At 37.3% G+C, this 20,229-nt stretch overlaps 2 protein-coding genes across 3 annotated transcripts in view; one reads left to right on the top strand and one right to left on the bottom strand.

Moving 5' to 3' along the window:
• The window catches only part of LOC109924072 (syntaxin-7-like), a 35,543-nt gene extending 34,318 nt beyond the window's left edge, over positions 1-1,225 (top strand). The window contains exon 9 of the mRNA XM_020524090.2: positions 291-1,225. Coding sequence (XP_020379679.2) covers positions 291-386 — 96 coding nt within the window. The 3' untranslated portion in view covers positions 387-1,225. The remainder of the gene's footprint in view (positions 1-290) is intronic.
• Positions 1,226-8,661: 7,436 nt separating this feature from the next.
• Positions 8,662-20,229, bottom strand: part of moxd1 (monooxygenase, DBH-like 1) — a 99,261-nt gene continuing 87,693 nt past the window's right edge. The window contains exons 9-11 of one of the 2 annotated variants that reach the window (XM_048596865.1): positions 16,272-16,414; positions 13,196-13,364; positions 8,662-9,792 (exon numbers count right to left, since the gene is read on the bottom strand). In XM_048596865.1, coding sequence (XP_048452822.1) covers positions 9,637-9,792; positions 13,196-13,364; positions 16,272-16,414 — 468 coding nt within the window. In that variant the 3' untranslated portion in view covers positions 8,662-9,636. The remainder of the gene's footprint in view (positions 9,793-13,195; positions 13,365-16,271; positions 16,415-20,229) is intronic. The other variant, XM_048596864.1, reaches the window with a different exon arrangement.

The raw sequence follows: 20,229 nt of genomic DNA, 5'->3' as shown, positions 1-20,229 counted from the left end.
GGTCTAATATCTCTTTACATGACTTAGCATCATATTTTGATTTTATTACACTTCTGATAAGTGTCTTTTTTATTAATTTGAAAGTGCTATGTGAATATAAGTTGTTGCAGTTCACTTCAAAGTTAATTGTATTGTATTGTACAATTATTGTTTAATTATCATGTACCATGTAAAGATGAGTATTGCCTTTCTCATACTTGAGATCTACCTATTGATGGATTTAAAGTATGCTTTTGTTTTACTTCGATTGTTTAGAAATAATTAGATTTACTACTTTTTCTTTCCCACAGCGCAAATCTCGTAAGAAGATGTTCATCTTAATTATGGTATTGGTCATCATAGCTGTGGTAGTGGGAATCATTATCTGGGTTTCTGTGAAAAAATAAATTCAGAAGATTTAACATAGATATTGCATTCAAATACTGGCATAACATTAAACATCAATAGAGTCAGGGTTATGTACTGATGCCTAATTCTTTATTCTAATAAATAACATAGAAAATTAAACAGATATCCAAAGTATGCTTTCTAACAATATAATCAGAAAATGTAATTTATAAATTAAGATGCTGTGCTTTGCAAATTCAAATGCCACCGATTTAATAATACACATTGTCAAGTCTCTTGATGCTTATAACAACATCGTGGGAATTTTTCTCCCCCATACCAGGTTACCATAATCTTAATCTTCAAGTTCTGTTGATGATTGTAGATTTTATTTTAGTTTTACCTAATTTCCAGGCAAAAGGCATTCCGATTGGTAGAAGTATGCCTGGTCCAGTGCTGAAATTGCTTTTCTCATTTTTTAAAATGGTGCCAGTTTAACCTATTTTCTATTCTTATTTGACTGTTGACAGCTTTGGCTTTGTGCCTGCTTATAATCATTAAATGAAGTTAGAATGCACTCAGTAATATCAATAGTAAATATCTATAGACTTCTTTCTAAAAAGTAACTTGCAATTGTCTGGTGTTTGCAACATTTGCACTGAATAAACCTAGTCTGACTTTGTAACACATGCACCCCTTTGTATTGTGTGTAATCTTGATGAACAATGCAGAAAGGACTATATTTATATTCCTGGGGATGTATCATGCATTTTAATACAAATTGTGCCATTTTGAGATTGTATGCTTTGCATATGGTTTTTCAGACTTGGACTTAAAAATTAGACTAGACTGTATAACAAAATGCAAAAATGCTGCTTAAATAAACTATTTGTCAATATTGCGTTATCTTTGTCATCAACCAACTATAGATGATGTACCAGTTAGTATGTTCTTTAAGCTACAATTTATTCAAAAGTTGATATGTGAACAAAAAGAAAATTGATATAATTTGAATAGTTAAATTCAAGTCATGTGGCTCAGGCCAATTGGACAACCTACAGTAAAGAACTTTTTCCTGGGAGGTGATGGGGAAAGAATGTTTTTTAAACTCAAGCTAATCAATAAGCAACTGAACTACATTAAGTCATCTGGTATTTTTACAAGGTAGCATAAAGCTAACATTGTACTGAAACACCGTTCCTATACTTTGTCAGTTTGCTGTAATATTCAGGTTCTGTTCAGAAAATCCTGTTTTACATGCATTTATATATCTAATAAATGTTGACAACCGCTTTTACTAAAATTTAAAAGCTCAGTCTTTTATCACAGTGCTTGATAATTTCATATATGAAGCAATTTCCCTCATGGGTTGCCATGAAAATAGGGATCGTGTAACATTTATGCTAAGGAGGTTTGGGAGGGAAAGGGATTCTATTGTTAGCACATTGTTTAAAAAAAAAAATTAGCTTCCATCAAATAGGCAAAAATAGTCCACCACACAAAATTCTTGATCCCTGTCCCAGAATACATATAACTCTGCTCTTTTAAATATCTGATTAAAACAATACATTTTATCATATTTGATGTCCTCCGTGGCAATCTGCAAAGCCTGTTCATTATCTTAAAAAGCAGGTCGTTCAAGAGGCTATTTCAGCTGAGTCTCTTGGCATCTGTAGTCTCCATGGCTATTGAGATTCTGCTTTGATCAAAGACTACTTGTGGGATAATGAATGTGCTGTCTGTTCAATGGTTCCTAACACTTTACTCATCAAATGCAATTTTTCACGCAGAGGGTGGTGCTTGTATGGAATGAACTGCCACAGGAAGTGGTGGAGGCTGGTACAGTTATAACAACATTTAAAAGGCATCTGGATGGGTACATGAATAGGAAGGGTTTAGAGGGATATAGGCCAAATTTTGGCAAATGGGACTAGATTAAATTAGGATATCTGGTTGGCGTGGATGAGTTGGAACTGTTTCCATGCTGTACAACTCTATGGCTCTAAATGCTAGCCTCCAGCTGGAGGATAGTGGCAAAATATCTTAACAGTTTATTATGCAGAAAAATATCACAAGCAATATGTTAAGAGGCTAGGAAGTATCTTCACTGTACTTCAAAAGAATCAAAACCATTCATTGATTATTTACAAAATGTATGGATTGATGTATTTTCAATGTCTAGGATCAAACTCCAATTGAAAAGACAGTTGTTCTTCCAAAGATATAATAGATGCAATAGGTTTATTTCTTATTTATTTTGAAGTGTCATGAACTTTCATGGCTTCGTGGTATTCACTGCTTGTTCTCATTTTTGACAACTCAAATTGGTAGGAAATATCCAGATTCCAGATTTCAGTTTTCTGTAACTGCTCTACAACAGTATAGCTTGAAAACAAATACAACGGATTTCCTGGAGTTGTTAGTGTTGGATGATGAGTTGCAAAATGTATCAGATGGTCAAACAAAATAAGAGTTGAGTCTCAGATTATCAGTCTTCAAGGCTTGGTGAAAGGTGGTAAAATCTGTTTCTAACGTAGTGACCTCCTTCCGAAGCAGTATACAGTTTGTTATCGTGTATGTGAAGAAGTTGACCCTACTAATTTAATTTCCATTAAAATGTCACCAGTTAAGATCTTGTTACATGGTTGTTTAAAGAAGAAACCTAAACAGCCAGCAATTAGCCGACAGAACTACACCACAAGATTTCATTAAAATAAAATAACTGCAGATGCTGGATATCTGAAACAAAAACAGAAATTGTTGGAGAAACACTGAAGGTCTGGCAGCAGCTGTGGTGAGAAAACAGGGTTAATGTTTTAAATCTAGTGACCCTTCTTAAAAACAGTAACAGTTTTCTCCAGCAATTTCTGTTTTTGTTCAAGATTTCATGTTAATAAAAACAAACAATTAAACAAAGTTAGCAATGCTAACTTATAATGACTTATTATAATATCAGTTCTACTTTTTAAGACTCTTACAATCACCACCCACTCCCCAAAGACATCTTACAAATTCATTTACTTTTGCTAGACCAACCCAAAAGGTATACCACAGTCTTCTAGAACTTACTTTAATTGTCCTTGGTATCTCAGCTGTTCCTCAAGATGTATCTTGCATAGGGCTCCATCCATTTGCTTTTGGCTAAGTAATCCTTCACTTTTCTTTCAAGACCTTGTGACCTAACATTTTAACTCTTTGACCTGACTTTCAACATAACATCAAACATTTCTTCCCCCTACCTCCCCTCCCCCCCCCTCCCCCCACCCCCCTTCTCTGCTTCCACAGTTTTTGTGCAGTTTTTTTCTAAGTCCATTGTTCACGTTGATTGCTTTCTGTCACAGGGCTTTGTGAAGACCACTATTAAGTTTTTCCACTAGCTTCAGGTTAAAATATTCCAGCTGTTTTATTTCTTCCTCAAAACCCAAATGAAATGCCTGCAATGGCAACGAGACACAACACGATTCATCCTGAGGCAGAAATACAAATTAGCTACCTTTTGTAATTCCAGAAGATTTCCTTGACTCCAGGAAGTTCTCTGAATAACTTCTGTTGTTAACAAAATTGGACAAGGATTCCCAGTCACATTGGTAGTATCACAAACCTAAGTCGTACCTTTCTATCTCTGACCTTCTTGAGTCAATGTCGCCCCAAACTTATTGTTAATTGCTTTGGATTTATCATTTAACTTTCATTGAAAAGTTCCAGTTCTCAAACCAAAAGATATACTCCAAAAAGTTCTATTCTAAAATATATAAATTGTGAACCAGACTTTTCCAACTCATCAGATATTCATGCCAGTATCTAAAGTTCAGTGCTACTATACTTCAAAGTAAAATTGGGAAAATGTAAACTTTTGAACAATGCTGTTTAAATATAATTTCCTTTCTTCCCATTCAGTCCTTGATCTGAGAGTTGGTTAAATAAGTCAGACAGATGAAATATTCTGTTAAATTCTTTGACTTGGCTGGGTTTTGTTTTGCATTCCTAGGAGATTATTAATGCTGACACCCGATGTACTGTGCGATCCTTTATTTGAAAGGACAAAGCACACACATGCTTTGTCATAGTACAGTCGCTGATCAAAACAAGACTTTATTCCTTAATCAACCATTTTAGGAGAACATAACATATGCAAAAGCAGATGAGCATTTTAACTGGAATCATCCACAATTAAAATTTTGCTTCATATTTACTATGTTTATGTTTTTGCCAGTATTAAATGAAAAGAGACAATATACCAAAGTGTCTTCATCATTACATCAGTGTGTCTGCTTTGTGTTAATTGGTGCTGAGATATAAATCAAGGACACTTTGATTAACTAATCTTATAAGGTGCTAACAATTGTCCTGATAACTGGGGCTCCCCACAGTTTGCATGTTACTTCAGCAATTCTATGTAACCCTATTTCAAGTCAGCACAAGATTATCTTCATATGCTTCCTAGAATGCCAGCTATTCTATAACTCACCCTTACAACAACAAACCTATCACAGGACAGATGATGATCTACTGGGCATTGGACATGGAGAAAAAGATTGATAGAGCAGTCCACCTCAAATATCAATCAAAGTAAGCAGTAAAGATAGCATGGGGAGCTTCTAGACCATTGTATGCAGGAAGTGTATCTGTGGTCAGATAATATTATGGTTGCTCAATATATCAATGAGCAGAAGAAATCTTACTTACCTTGTTGAAACGTTTGGTGTTGCACTGTTCTCAGCTCAATATTTTAGCAGATGTCAATAGCAAATGGCACAGATAAGTCTTGGTTTACCCTCTGGTATGAAAAATAAATTGACTCAGGGTATTTTTAAGGAAGAGAGAAATGTATTTGAGATAAGCAGGCATTCCCGTGTTTCAATTACAATGTTTTTGTTGAGGCATTTTTGTTTGGCATTGACGGTTGCTGTTAATCCCTTTTAAAATGTATGTATAATTCTTTTCAGATTTTTGAGCTGCTTGTATAGTGACATTTGAATAGCATAGTAATGCCCGTAGCTCCATGCTGGCTCTGCAATCAAACATCATAGCAAGTAGTAGACAGATAACGCTAGCCTGAAGGGATCTTCTGCAGCTTATTGGGAATGTTGAAGAAATTATTTCTTCTGGAACTGGAGACTATTTGGTTGATCTGGTAGTTAAAAGATTACAATCGGTGTCCCACGGGCCATGGAATAACTACTTTGTTGGCTGTTACCCAATGGAAATAAATCCAAGTTGCCAAGTGGAGTGAAATAAATTGTGCAGCAGCCTTTTTACTGGTTTTAATTCTGTCTAAAATGGATTAGAATTGCTACGATTGTGGAGCAACTCCAGCAATAAGGTTTAGTGCTACCAGTTGCTACATGCTTCCAGGCACCACAGTACAGTCAGTGTTTACTGGATATGGGTGCATTAGTCATAGAGACTTCCAATGGCAGGAGATAACCTAATAGCATTTTTTTTGCAGGCATTAATCTCTATCAAACATGTCTTATCCAATAATTGAATAAAGTAGACAAAAATCTAAAACATACAGACTTGTGTAAACTAATATTTATAACCATACAACAAATTGAAAACAGAAAGTGAATTGGATTCCTGGACGAGAATTCTTAACAGTATTACTTCTTATTTTATTTGCATCACAAATTTGCTGTATTTTTTTTGATCCAATATTACATAAGTCAGAATTGGATCATTACCACTTGAGTGCTCTGAGTTGCTATCGCCTTCTCAGTGAAATTTAAGGCACTGAACAGTTATTTAATTCCTGTGGTGCAAGTATCATTGGCAGACTAGTCATTGGCTCACTGCTTTATCTTATTGCATTGAAGGGCTTGGTTTAGCTCATTTGGTTGACAGCTGGTTTGTGTAGCAGTGCTGCCAATAGTGTGGGTTCAATTCCTGCACAGGCTGAGGTTACTATGAAGGATTCTGTTTCTCAACCTCTCTCCTCAGGTTAAATCACTACCAGTTGTCCCTCTTTATTGAGCGAGCAGCCCTAAGGTCTGTTAAAACTATAGTGACTTTACCTTAATTTGCCCCAACTTTTCTTCAGTGCAATAAAAGGTCATTCCACCAACTTCCTGGTCAGACCTCATTTGACATTACACTTTGCAATTAAATCCAGACGATAATTATTGCAACATTATTAGATTAATCCTAACAGTTGGTGATTTGGCAATTTTGTGGAGCATCCCACCTCCTTAATATGTCCTACTTCGCTAAGTATCTGTTATTTAGGTGATATAGAAAGAAAAAGTGTCAATTACTTAGTAGATGTTCTGGTCTAAACGAACTACATTAGCGATGTGCTACAATCCAATCAATTTATGGATACTGGGGTTGAGATTTGAGAGGGTGAAATTTAAGGCATGTTTTGATTTAGATTGCAGCCAAAATTAAATAGCAGAATAATGTAATTTCTGGGTCAAGTATATGCAGACAATTGTGTGATTATTCATATTTACAGTCATGACATTTTCATATCATCTCTGTGTAGTAAATACACATCATTTCAGGAATTAAAACTCTATAAATTTGGCAGGGTCCCAAGTCACATGCTTGTCTCTGAATTTTGATTTCTGCAATCAATTTGTTTTAACTTGACTTTGACCAAATCGTTTACACTCTAATTATTTTTAATACATTATTTATTTTTTTGAAACTAAATAAGCTCATGATCTAAAATGTTTATTTTCTTTTGGTCTGAAGGTGTTTGGTCATATGCCTAATATTGCATTTGTCAATACCACAGAAACCCTGTTCTTCAGTGTTATTACAGGTGTAAATGTTTTCCATTGGGTCTCGGTTTAATGGGTCTCTTGGGTATTAGGTGTTTTGTTATAATTTCCTAGGTTAGTTAATTTTGACCTTAAACACTCTGGAGTTTACCACGTTCATAAAGATTCCATTTGTTAGATGCATTCCCAAAAGCTCAAAAATGAAAAGTGAAAGATTTTAAAAGCTTTCTTTTTGTATTTGCATTGATATCAGTTTAGGAAGTCTTTTTCCATTGATAAATTTGTACATTTGTGTTAACACGGTCAGTTTAAAGCGATCAACATATTGTCCCTTTTGTGGGCTTTGTACAAACTGAGTGGTGTATTTCATTTAATTATAAATCAACTGCAATGCTTTCCTTGGTCACAGAAAAATTCAGTTGTGTTTGTATAGGATCATGCATTTCTTCATAAACATATGGTAGCTGAAAATGTTAACTGTTCCTCAAATAGATGTGACTTGTAATCTAATTTCATCTTAATATCCATGTGACTGTTGAAACCTGAGGCTCATTTCCAAGACCCTTTTAAGTTCTTGGTTCTTAAGTTCTTATTAAATGCAGTACATCTTACTGGGTTGTATGCATTACTATTGTGTCAAAATGATTTACAGAACAGTTGAACAGCTGCCTTTTTGCCATTGTTCTTAAAATCTGTAAAATCAGTGGCAGGCTGATGCCCTGAGGCTTTGTAGCCCTGCTAGGTGCATCTTAGATGTATAGTCACCAATCAGCGTATGGTGCTGACCCTGCAGTCTTTTCAAAGTTCACAAGTGGATCCAAAGATCTGTTCACAGTTTACCAGTATATTTCAGATGAATGATTATGGCTGATCATGCAATTCAGAGTCCCATTCCTGCATCCTAACCATACTGTTTGATCCCTTTAGCACTAAGAACTATATATACCTTCTTGAACATTCTATATATTGGCCGTAGTTGCTTTTTGTGGCAGAGAATTCCACAGGCTCACTGTTACCTGCATGAAGAATTTTCTCATCTGTCCTAATGGCCTACCTATATCCTTAAATATGATCCCCGGTTCTGGAGTCCCTGGTTATTGGAAACCTCCTTCCTTGTTCACCCTGTCTGATCCCCTAGACCATAAAACCTGGGAGTAGGGGTAGCCAAAAGTTCATTGAGCCTGCTTAACCATTAGATGAGATTATTGCTGATCTGATAATCCTCAACTCCATTTTCTTGCCTTTTTCACCATAACCTTTGATTCCCTTACAGATTAAAAATCTATTTACCTCAGGCTGAATGTCCTAGACTCAACAGTCCCTGTGATAAAGAATTCCACAGATCGACAACCCTCAGAACAGATTGTTCCTCACCTCTGTTCTAAATGTGACTTTTTAATCTGAGATTACATACACCTCTGGTACTAGACACACTCACACAGGGGAGAAATTTTTGAAGAATTAACCAGGTAGGAGTCGAACCTACAGTCTCTTGGTCTGTAGTCAGATGTGTTATGTACCATTTCATAATTTTCTATAAGATTTCCCATTCTTCTAAACTCTAGTGAAAATAATCCTAACTGTTCCAGTCCCTCATTTATTATGCCATTTCAGGAGTCAATCCTAGTGAGCCTTTGTTGTACACCCTCTGCAGCCCAAACACTTCTGGAGAGAAGAGCTACACACAAAGTAATGTACAATTTGTCAATTGTCTGAATAGTACAATGGGGGTTTTTTAATGTTCAGCTTGCACCTCTGACACTGATTCAGATTAAGTTCTAAATTAACTTAGCCTAAAGCAAGTAATCACATAATGAGAGGTCAAGTACAGATATTTTTGTATACAGCCACCTCAGGCGATCTACATAGATTGTAATATCAGTAATTGTCTGATGACCTGTAATAACCATGATATTCTTGTACCTAAATCAGATGCCAAATAATGAACTGGGCAGACTTCTTTCTGATGTACTTCAGGCAAGGTCAGAGAAGTATGGCCAATTTTCCAGTGTCTCAGTAATAACAGTGACAAATTGATTCATGTTTGTCTGTTGTTTGATTATTTGCAATATCAATTATTCAACATCTAATATTCTTAGGTCATGGGAATATTAACTATTTTCCCCATGCTGTTTCTCCATTAAACTCGTCAGAGTGAATCGCACATCCTGGAGTAATTTTCTCACAGCCTTGCGGTAATTATAGAAAAAAAACTAGGAAATTCTGGCTCTCAAACATGTATTTAATTTTGTTTGTCAAGAATGTTTAAAATACAGCTGTGAAACACACGATACTCCTGGTGATGTCATCCTTTCCAGGAGTAAAAAGGCCATAATTCACAACATCTGGCAGAGCTCTTGTTTCTGAAGAGATTCTTGTCTTTAATCAAAACAGAAACATGGCAATGCTTTGCCAGTCCCAAGGTTCATTGAAATGACAATGCAAAAGTGTTTAACAAAATTGTGACTTTATTACTGAAAAGGATTATCTTTCAAAGATGAAAGTGATTTGACAGTGCAAATTCAATTTCGGCATGGAGTTTACATGTGAAAATGTAAAGAACACTTAAGTTTATACAAAGAAATTACATTCCTACAGCAAGAACAATATGTAAGATTAATGACAAAAGTACAGGGAGTGGATCTGAGTACTGCCAAGTTGTTCGACAGGTAACTGGCTCCATTTCTGATTTTCGTTCCCAAGGCTTTAACGATGGTGGTGATATTGGTATACCATGTACCTATATTTTTAAAAAAAAAACTTTACAAATCTCTGATCATGGAAAATGTTGTGTTCTACACAGTCTTAATAGGAATATTTGGAGCACAAAATTACAAGTATTTCTCTAATGCTGCAACTGCACTATAAGCTAAAATAGGTAACTAGTTGGCCATTGGCAATGATGCCATTAAAAATGCAATTACTTAAAGAAAGTAAAGGTTAAAGGCACAGTAAGTGACAGTTGTCTGGAGGCAGTCAATCTGGACTAAAGTTGGCAATCTTTGAAATTGAGCTTTTTCTAAGAATGTAATAATCTTTCAACTGCTACTCATATTAAAAGAATTTACTAAATAATGCCAATGCATTGCAAATACACCAATCAATCAGTTCAGGCTATGTTAGAACTACAGGCAAATATCATGATTTGGATTCTAGCAACATATGACAAAGTAACCACTAGCATGCTATCCTATTTCATACGAAAGGAAATGTGGCCTGTGTCAAAGACTGAATTTTAGCTATCTCTTATTTATGATGCATTTAGGCTGTTGCCTCCTCATTCTGCTGTAGGGAAATAGTGGTAATCTTACTGCGTTAATAGATTTAAGGAAAAAATTCTGGTATTTTGACTTGTGATAATAAAGTGCAACTCGTGGAAGTGATGGTTGAGCAGGTTCTCTGGCCAAAAGTCTCAGAAAACCAAATCAGTCCTTGTATTATTAAAACCGTTTCACCATGTAAGCATATAGGCTGCTTAAAGTTTCTCACTTACAAGATGAGCCACTCAGAGCAGTAGGGTAGAAACTGAAAAATTAGTCTTGATCAAGCTTTGAACTACACCACCATTTATCATTTAAAATTGTCAGGCCAACTATTATTCCTATTTTTAATATAACATTATTTGGTCAATGAGCATCTGAGGCACATGGACATCTCTCATTTTCAGAGGTCTCAGATTAAGCAAAGGATGGATCTAGACAGAATTTTTTGTCTAGCCAATTAAGAATGTGTGCACATCCACACAGGGATATACCCTACTTTTGTGCACAAAATTTCTGTGTAGTTGGTAAGAGATAACGTTTAGATAACGCTCAGATGTTTATCAGAATACTGATGTTTGATCAGTGCAAACTGTGGTTTGTCAGTGAGAGACTGGGTAATCTTCCTATTGCTGGTCTAACTAGGACCATCAATAAACATTAACCTGAGGTGCTTTATGAGATTGAACAAACGGAATTCCAATATCCAGTATCAGCTTTCTCATTCCATATTACATTAAGAAGTCAGGAAGTGAAAACAGCTAGATTGTGTCTGAATGCTGACCCTGCAATAGTGACTCCTTTTGATCAAATTTTACATTAGATATGTCACCCAAGCCCAAGGCTGCAATGTAGTGAAAGCTTCTCATATCTGCAACGTGGCCTTTCGAATCTAACGATCTATCATTTTTGGTCCCTGCTCTATTTCAGCTAAATGCTTCTCTTTGATAACTCCAGCTAAAAGCAAATCAGGTTCCACACCATATGATCAGATACAAAAACAGAAGTTGCTGGAAAAGCTCAGCAGGTCTGGCAGCATTTGTGATGAGAAATCAGAGTTAATGTTTTGGGTCTGGTGCCCCTTCAACTGTTATTCTTATTTTTTCATATAACATTATTTGGCCAATGAGCATCTGAGGCACATGGACATCTCTCATTTCGAGGGGTCTCAGATTGAGCAAAGGATGGATCCAGACAGAGACTTTTTGTCTGGCCAATTGAGGGCCTATGAAGGGTCACCTGACCCAAAACGTTAACTCTGATTTCTCTTCACAGATGCTTCCAGACCTAGTCAGTTTTTTCAGAAACTTCTGTTTTTGTTTCTGATATACAGCATCTGCAGTTCTTTTGGTTTTTATTTAGTTTCCACTTTGCATGATGCCTAAGTCAACCCACCATCACTTCTCCACATCCTTGGACCCAGCAAGCTGCATGTGACATACCCAGTATTGATGAGGAAGAACTTCCTCCAGTTAGTATTAGGAATTTGGAAGTAATTGTCTTCAACCTCCTTCACAAATTCTGTTCCTGTGCTAATGTCTTGATTCCTCTTGCTGACACTAAGGGTGAACCAGGCCATTCCAACTGTGGCATCCTGTTGAACCCGATTTTGTGTTTCTGATTTTGTACCTCTAACATCTATCTGTATCCCATCCCAGCTCATCTACTTAAATGCTCATGCGTGCTTTATTCCTGACTTAACTATTCAAATGTTCTGGCCACCTTGTATTCTCTAAACTTTGATCATTCAAAACCTCTAGTGGTTGTATCCTAATTTGCAAGCACCAAATTCCATTCATCTATTAACCCCATCCTTGCATATGTAAATTGGCTACCCCTCCAGAATAACCTAGATTTTAAAATTTTTATTCGTGTTTTCAAAACCCTGTATGGTTTTGCCATTCACCTTGGCATCTTGTGTATTCAATTTTTACACTCTAGAATTGCCTTCAGCTGCTAACTCATCTCTTCCCTAAGTCTCTCTGCATCTTTACCATTCTACTCTTCCTTAAAGACATACTTTTAAAACCTCTCTCATTTGCAAGCTTTTGGTCACTTTCCCAATATTTGTGTAGTACAGCATAAATACAGAAACTTTTTATTATGATTCAGCAACTTAACCACCATGCACTGAACTCTCAACGCTTGAGCATATGTTCTTTAAAAAAAAATCATGTTGAAACATTACTAACAGCTATTGTTCAAAATTCAGATTCCTCTGGCTGTGAAACAGATCTTTAGCAATATGGAAGGAGCTGTACAGGACATATTGCAAAAGTTTTACTGCTGCATACAAGGTTCATTCACCAACTGAGGGACTTCGGTAGGAATGAGTCTCATTCCAATCTTCAATGGGTTTATTAGCAGTTTAGTATGAACTACAACCTTCCCTGTAACTGTTTACTTCAACTACAAATCTTTTTTATGGCTTAAATATCTAATTACCTACAGTGAGTAGCATGAAAAGGTTTGCAAATTCATCTTGTTTTGGTTTAAAATCTTTCAGCAAATATTAAAGAACACAATGTATTCAAAGTGTCCAATATTATTTTCTGGATTTCATTATGAAACATATTTAAATGCAGTGTACAATTTTGGGGTATGCACCCCCTGAAGATGACATTTGTAGGAGCAGAAGTAGGCTGATCAGCCCATCGTGTCTACTCTGCCATTCAGTGACAACTCATCTGATCTGATCATCTCAACTCTTCTCTCCTTGCTGGCTAATTTCAGCCTTGAATTTAAATCTTTCTCTACTAATGCTGTCTTAGTGAGATTTGAACCCAGGCTTCCCCGTTGTACGAGCCTGGATTAATTACCAGCACTGTGATGTTACACAGCATTACATCCTCTCCATATTCAACGTCAGTATTATATACTCACCTGCCATTCTTCTTGGTTATGCTTAGCACATCTAATATTCATCTCAATTCCATGTACAAGACTGTTAAATTCTCTTCCCTTCTTCCTAGACCACTGAAATTTATTCATGGCTTCAGTGAAGGAAAGATCCTTATATTTCTTTGGACTTTTGATGATAAATGGCCATGTCCTTGATACAGAAAATAAATATTTCAAAGTGAATTGTACAGCAGTTTCTCTATTAGAGTCACAGATTCATACAGCACAGAAACCGACTTGTCAGTCCAATTTGTCCGCTCCGACCAGACATCCCAATCTGACCTGGTCCCATTTGCCAGCATCTAGCCCATATCCTATCTATATAGTTTAGTATAAATCGGATAAAATCCATTTCTGGTTTAAAGTCTTATTGGTCAATTTTCCTTTTTTGTAATTCACTAGATTAACAGTTTCTTCCAAATTATTAATGTTCTATCATAAAAATAAACAACTGGAAAAAATTTCCGCTCTTGCGTGCAAATACTGAAGATGCATTTTAAAATTAGACTAGTTGGTTACAAAATATATTTCCTCACATCAAATGTAATTTACTCAACTTGTACATAGCAATAAGATTCTTCCATTTCTTAAGAATATGATTCTTTTGCATACTTACCTCTTAAGAGGTTTGTGTCATTGTAATTGATTTTTTTCTCTTTTCAGGGTCAGCACTTATTGTCATTCCTGTCTAAGTGATTTGTTAGATCATCTCCCAGTCTACCATACAGACCGCAATGGGTAAAGATAACAGATTTCCTACCAAAGGCATTGGTGTATCAGACACACTACTTTTCTTACAAAAATCTGGTAGTTTTGTGGCTATTGCTCATTCTTGCTTTTTATTTCAGATTTAAATTTTTGAAATGCCAATCAAGGATTTGAATTTATGATGCCAGATCATTATCTAAGCCTTTGGATTGTAAATATAGGTCTTCGCTACAGACCCTGTAGAAGTTTGAACATGGTATTTTCTATTGTGCTGTTGAAATTGCAACTCATTATTTTCTCACTCAATTCAGCTGCTTTGCTACCACATGGCCAAAGCTCAATTTTCCGCTTTCCCTTGCAATTAACCAAACTTGTGCTCTTCATTACCTCACTGCTAAATTGAGATTTATTTTTTCTGATAGCTTACCATGTTTTCTATTTTCTTTGTGCCCTGCATAAGGGGCCTGTCTTTGACCTAGCGTGCTAGCAGCTTTTGGAAGCCAAGGTACTTTTGTAAGGAAAAGTTTCATGATTTCAAGCACAGTACCATTCTGGATTTTGTGTCAGGTATGGAGCTGGAGTTTGACAGCAGGTTTCTGAACCTTACTATCACACTCAAATGGGGGTCAGAAGCCCCACCCGTTAGAGAACAGTTATGCAATTGTGATTTTGACTGAATTGATCAGTGACTACCCAGATGACAAAGTCTACTGTCCAATTAAAGACAAGGGATAGATGACCCTCCAGCTCAGAAGGTGAAGATGCTGGCCTTGCAAAATAAGACAATGTGCTGCAAGTCGGAGATGCCTTCTCCAACGCTTTTTAAAATTTAGCTCAAAGTACCTCTTCCACAGGGTGGTCTATGATTGCAGCTGGAGCCTGGCAATCCAGGAAGACCTCCAAACTTGCCAAGCACACCACTCTCCTTATCTGTCACCATAAGGCCACCTCCAGGCAACTACACCTCCCCAATGACTTCAGAGAACTAGAAAATTCTGGTCAACCTCCAACAATCAGCTTTAATCCACTAAGTTCCACTAATCCACTAAAAAAGACTTTCCAAAAAAAATTTGAACGCTCCAGCAAAATAAATTTGTGGCTTTCCTACCAGTTGGAAGTGAAATGGTGTGGCTGGCAGGGTGGCTCAATAGTTACCACTATTGCCTCACTGCACAACGGACCCAGGTTTGATTCCACTCTTGGGCGACTGTCTGTGTGGAGTTTGCACGTTCTCCCTGTGTCTGCGTGGGTTTCCTCCCGCAGTCCAAAGATGTGCAGGTTAGGTAGATTGGCCATGGGAAATGTAGGGTAGGGTGTCTGGCCTGGGTGGGATGTTTCTTGGAGGGTTGGTGTGGACTTGGCTAAATGGCCTGCTTCCACACTGTTGGGATTCTATGATTCTGTGAAGGCATTTGCCACTTCAAATAAGACCAACAGCTTTGGTTGACTAAAGCAGTGTTTCATAATGGGTAAATGTTTCTTCTTTGCTTGCAACACATCTAAAGCTATAGTTAGAGAACATTTAACATTAGGTTCATATCTTCTGTGAAGAATGAGTATTTGTGTATAAAAGGGTGTGTAAATTTTATCTTGCTGCTTCTAACCGTACTAATACCTGTTTCTCTCGCACCTATGTATAGGAGGTCTTGAGAGCTCGCAATCACTGAGGCAGGTACTTTTAATCAATCCTGCCAATGTATAGGATATGACAATTGGGAATACTTTGTTAGCAAACAGGATATCTTCCTTCCTGTAGCAATACTTGCAGCAGCTAAAGTGAGTCTTAAGTAGGGCTGATGAATAAGAATCATTGTGGTTGCCCTTATTGCTCACAGATTGTTGCAAGCCCTGTTGCTCCATTTAGTCTCCAGTATTGGAATTGTTTTAAGTCCACTTTCACAGACCTGTATGATCTGCTGATTGGGTCGTTTTGCATCTTGCAACAAATCTGCTTTCAGGCCAATGTACAATACATTTGTCAATATTTAATTTGCCATTTTCTGTCTAATGTGGTATATCTGAAGTGGTATGGCTTTTGCTTCAATTTTGTCATGGGTTTTTTGAAAGTCCAAATAAACCATGAGAGGAAGTTAAATTCACAGTCATTCAGAAATGTGTCAGGTAGGTTCAATCTTCTATATCTATACGGACTATTGTTGCTGTTTGAGATTTTGCCACACATTCTCGTAGTGCATTGCTTGAAATGCTTTATTATTTACATGGCACTGACGTATAATCACAGCTAAGCTGTTTCAGCAAAAATTATTTAAAGTTTAGGAAAAGTTTGTTATAATCTTCCATTAGTAGCTGTTATGGTCACACATTAAGGAATAATAGAAAATATATTTACCTGATTGGTTGGTAAATTTCTTTCACTCCAATAAATTGCAACTGTGGAGCTATTTCAGGAAGACTCTCGCATCTAGAAAGATCAATTTTTGGGTAGTATAGAAGATATGACAAGCACATTTCATCTCTTGTGCTTAGGCCACCCTGTAAAAGAACAAAATTATTTTTGCTTGTTGTTATTTTTCATTATTGTATAATTTAGAAATGTCGCACATTACTTATTTGCTTAAACTCACACCATTATGTAACTCACGAGTAAGACTTATATCCAGAGGACTGAAACTTCTTCGTCACTGCAATAATTAACATGGTTTTAATTGTTGGCCAGACATAAAAACCTACAATCCTTTTCTTAAAAAAACTGCATTCTCAAAAAAAAAAATTCTATATTTTGTGCAGGGTCTGCACTGAGTTCCATTTGTCTTAGTTAGAATGTCAGTACAAATACCACAGGTATTCCCAAGATCGTAATTAAAGTTGTGGAAATTCAGTGAGTGTTCCTATTATCTAATAGCTACTACTGTAAATGTGTATGAGCATAAGGTTGACTGTGATACCATAATAAAATGACCCACTATTAGTGGGACTGAAAGACTGACACTGGCACCAGGCAAGATGACAAGCATGACTAGTTTTGTAACTATCATTGCAATGAACCAGCAGCTTCATGACAGAGAGGATGTATGTATTTGCGTCCATGTGGGAGTGGGGATATAAGCATGAAGGGAAAGAGAACTAACTGTGGATTTGGGTACAGTTACAATGTTGAAAAGACATTTGGATAAGTACATGAAAAGTAAGTGTTTGGAGGAACATGGCCCAAGCACAGGTAAGTGGGACTTGCTTAGTTTATGGTTATGGTTGGCATGGACTGGTGGGACTGACGTGTCTGTTACCATGCTGTATGACTGAGTACCAAAATTTTTTGAGTTATGAGTTGATTAATTATAGCACTCATTCAGCCATCTGAATAAAAAGGTGCAAGGACAATGATACAGACATAGCTAAAGCACACTCCAAATATAATTTGAGTCCAAAGGCAGACTACTGATTAAAATCAATGTACCTTTGTAACTTTATGTATAGATGCTGACCTGACTCCCTACACAAAGTACCCACAAATGCATAAAAATTGCATAACTGTTAGTGAATGAATTAAATGGCCATAGTGTATGTAATTAAAATAAAAGTAGTAATACGGTGTGTGGGAATTTGTTGCATTTCATTCCATCTTACCAGATCTGATACACATGACTGCTGACCCCAAGATTTGATTTTTATGTTGCTGTGGGCAGCCAGGAAATGCAAATAAGAAGAAATAAAAGTGAATTTTGCATTCTGTAGTGAATATATGGTACAGTATATTGTCATTTATAACACTTGCACACAGACTTTCCACTTCCACTGGAAGTGCCAGCCAATTACATAAACAACACCCTCTACAGGACATATGGAACCTCCCCTCCATGAACCGGTATCATTACCTCCTTCACCAATCAGACTGTAGGATCCTTAATAAGTAGTGCAAAGTCTGAACCAGAAAGTGACAATGAAAATACTAAATTCAATGTCAAGTACAGAAAACAAAACAGAGGGGTAGAAAGGGAGGATTAAGAGGGAAAAAAGATGTGACCGAGAGAAGGTAAAACATGTTTTATTTACATTTCCAACAATAATCCAAGTTCTGAAACAAGGAGGCAGCACTTTTAAAATAAATGCTTATTGATGGAGATGACTGGCAATTGTTAAGACTTACCACATTTCTAAAAGACTAGATAACACTGGAATGGGCAAGTTTGACGTTTTTCCAGTGGGTTTAATTTCAAAACCAAAAAGGTACAGTAACATCACGTCTTTCATTGTATTTGGAAGGGGAATCAGATGGCAAGGTGACACTTTGGGAAAGTTTTTGAGGAAAACTGCATCCTGAACAGCAAGTATCAGATTTCCACATGTGCAGCTGGTTGAAGTTGACGTTTGATCCTCTACAGTTCCTACTGTAAAGTCTGGTTAGTTCTTTCCAGATACCCACCACTGTCTGCTGAAGGGATGGTTGCAGGAGAGCAAGAAGGTAATAGAATTGAACTGTCATATTTCCCTATAAATTGGAAAGAAAATTCAAAGGGGTGGCCATTTTCATATGCTTCCTGTTGTCAGAGTTTAGGAACACATCCTTATCTGTTGAATAGTTCCAGAAGGAAAAAAAGAATTAATGTTTTAAAAAATGGTTGCCAGGGTGTGGGTAATTGAAGCTCCAAAATGTGCTCATCTGGCAATAGAGTAAAGGTTTACTTTTTTTTTTAAATTGTTAAAATATAGTGGTATCTTCACACAATATTATCTAAGTGCAAACTTTTAACATGGACAAAATGACCAACAAAATGATCTATAAAGCATCCAAACTAGCATTGGCAAAATATAAAAGACTCCACTTTCACAGTCCTGGCCAAAAGTAATTGCACTGGAAAAATGAACTTTTTTAAAATCGTAGATATTGCCTGAAATGCTGAGTATTTCCAGCATTTTCTGTCTTTTTAACTGGATGTGCAGAAAATTTGTCCAATTAAATATCGAGAAGATTTAAGATATTTTACTTCCTGCCGCAAACTCTGCACCCTCACCACTGATCTCAATTCTTTCTCCTATTAGAGACTGGACCAGACTGCTTGAAGGGTCTGTCATCTGCCACTCCATCACTAAGACTGTCTATTCTCACTTTCTTAATTTGCCCAACTCTTCCCTTGTTTAATAAGAACCGAAAGAACTGTGGATGCTGTAAATCAGGAACAAAAACAAAGTTGCTGGAAAAGCTCAACAAGCCTGGCAGCATCCATGAAGGAAAAAACAGAGTTAATGTTTCCGGTCCGGTGACCCGAAAGGGTTCTGAGGAAGGGTCACCGGACCCAAAACGTTAACTCTGTTTTTTCTTTCACAGATGCTGCCAGACTTGCTGAGCTTTTCCAGCAACTTTGTTTTTGTTCCTTTCTTGCCTTGCTCAAGTTCCTCTGCTGCTGAACCTTCATCCACATTTCACATTTTACCTTTCCTGGTTCACCTATCACATTCTACCCCATGTAACCTTGAGATCTTCCAAAACTCTGCTGCTGTACAAACACACGTGAAATCCCAACCATCCATTGCTCACAGACCATTGCCCCTTGCCAGATAAGGAATGGCTCAATTTTTAAAATTCTCATGAAATTTTCATATCCCACTTTGACCTGTCCTTTCTCTACCTCCTATAATTTACTCCAGCCTTAGAACTCTCAAATTCCAGCACTCTTCTAATTCAGAGATAACAAGGTGTAGAGCTGGATGAACACAGCAGGCCAAGCAGCATCAGAGGAGCAGGAAAGCTGACGTTTTGGGCCGAGACCGTTCTTCAGAAATGGGGGAGGGGAAGGGGGTTCTGAAATAAATAGGGAGAGAGGGGGAGGCGGATAGAAGATGGATAGAGGAGAAGATAGGTGGAGAGGAGACAGACAGGTCAAAGAGGCGGGGATTGAGTCAGTAAAGGTGAGTGTAGGTGGGGAGTTAGGGAGGAGATAGGTCAGTCCAGGGAGGACGGACAGGTCAAGGGGGCGGGATGAGGTTAGTAGGTAGGAGATGGGGGTGGAGCTTGAGGTGGGAGGAGGGGATAGGTGGGAGGAAGGATAGGACAGGTTAGGGAGGCGGGGACGAGCTGGGCTGGTTTTGGGATGCGGTAGGAGGAGAGATTTTGAAGCTTGTGAAGTCCACATTGATACCGTTGGGCTGCAGGGTTCCCAAAGCAGAATATGAGTTGCTGTTCCTGCAACCTTCGGGTGGCATCGTTGTGGCACTGCAGGAGGCTCAGGATGGACATGTCTGAGGAATGGGAGGGGGAGTTGAAATGGTTTGTGACTGGGAGTTGCAGTTGTTTAGTGCGAACCAAGCGTAGGTGTTCTGCAAAGCGATCCCCAAGCCTCCGCTTGGTTTCC

Source organism: Rhincodon typus, chromosome 5, assembly GCF_021869965.1.
Source record: "Rhincodon typus isolate 14 chromosome 5, sRhiTyp1.1, whole genome shotgun sequence".
Classification (NCBI taxonomy): Eukaryota; Metazoa; Chordata; class Chondrichthyes; order Orectolobiformes; family Rhincodontidae; genus Rhincodon; species Rhincodon typus.
Note: the sequence above shows the minus strand (reverse complement) of the source record. Positions and strands in the feature narration are given on the sequence as shown.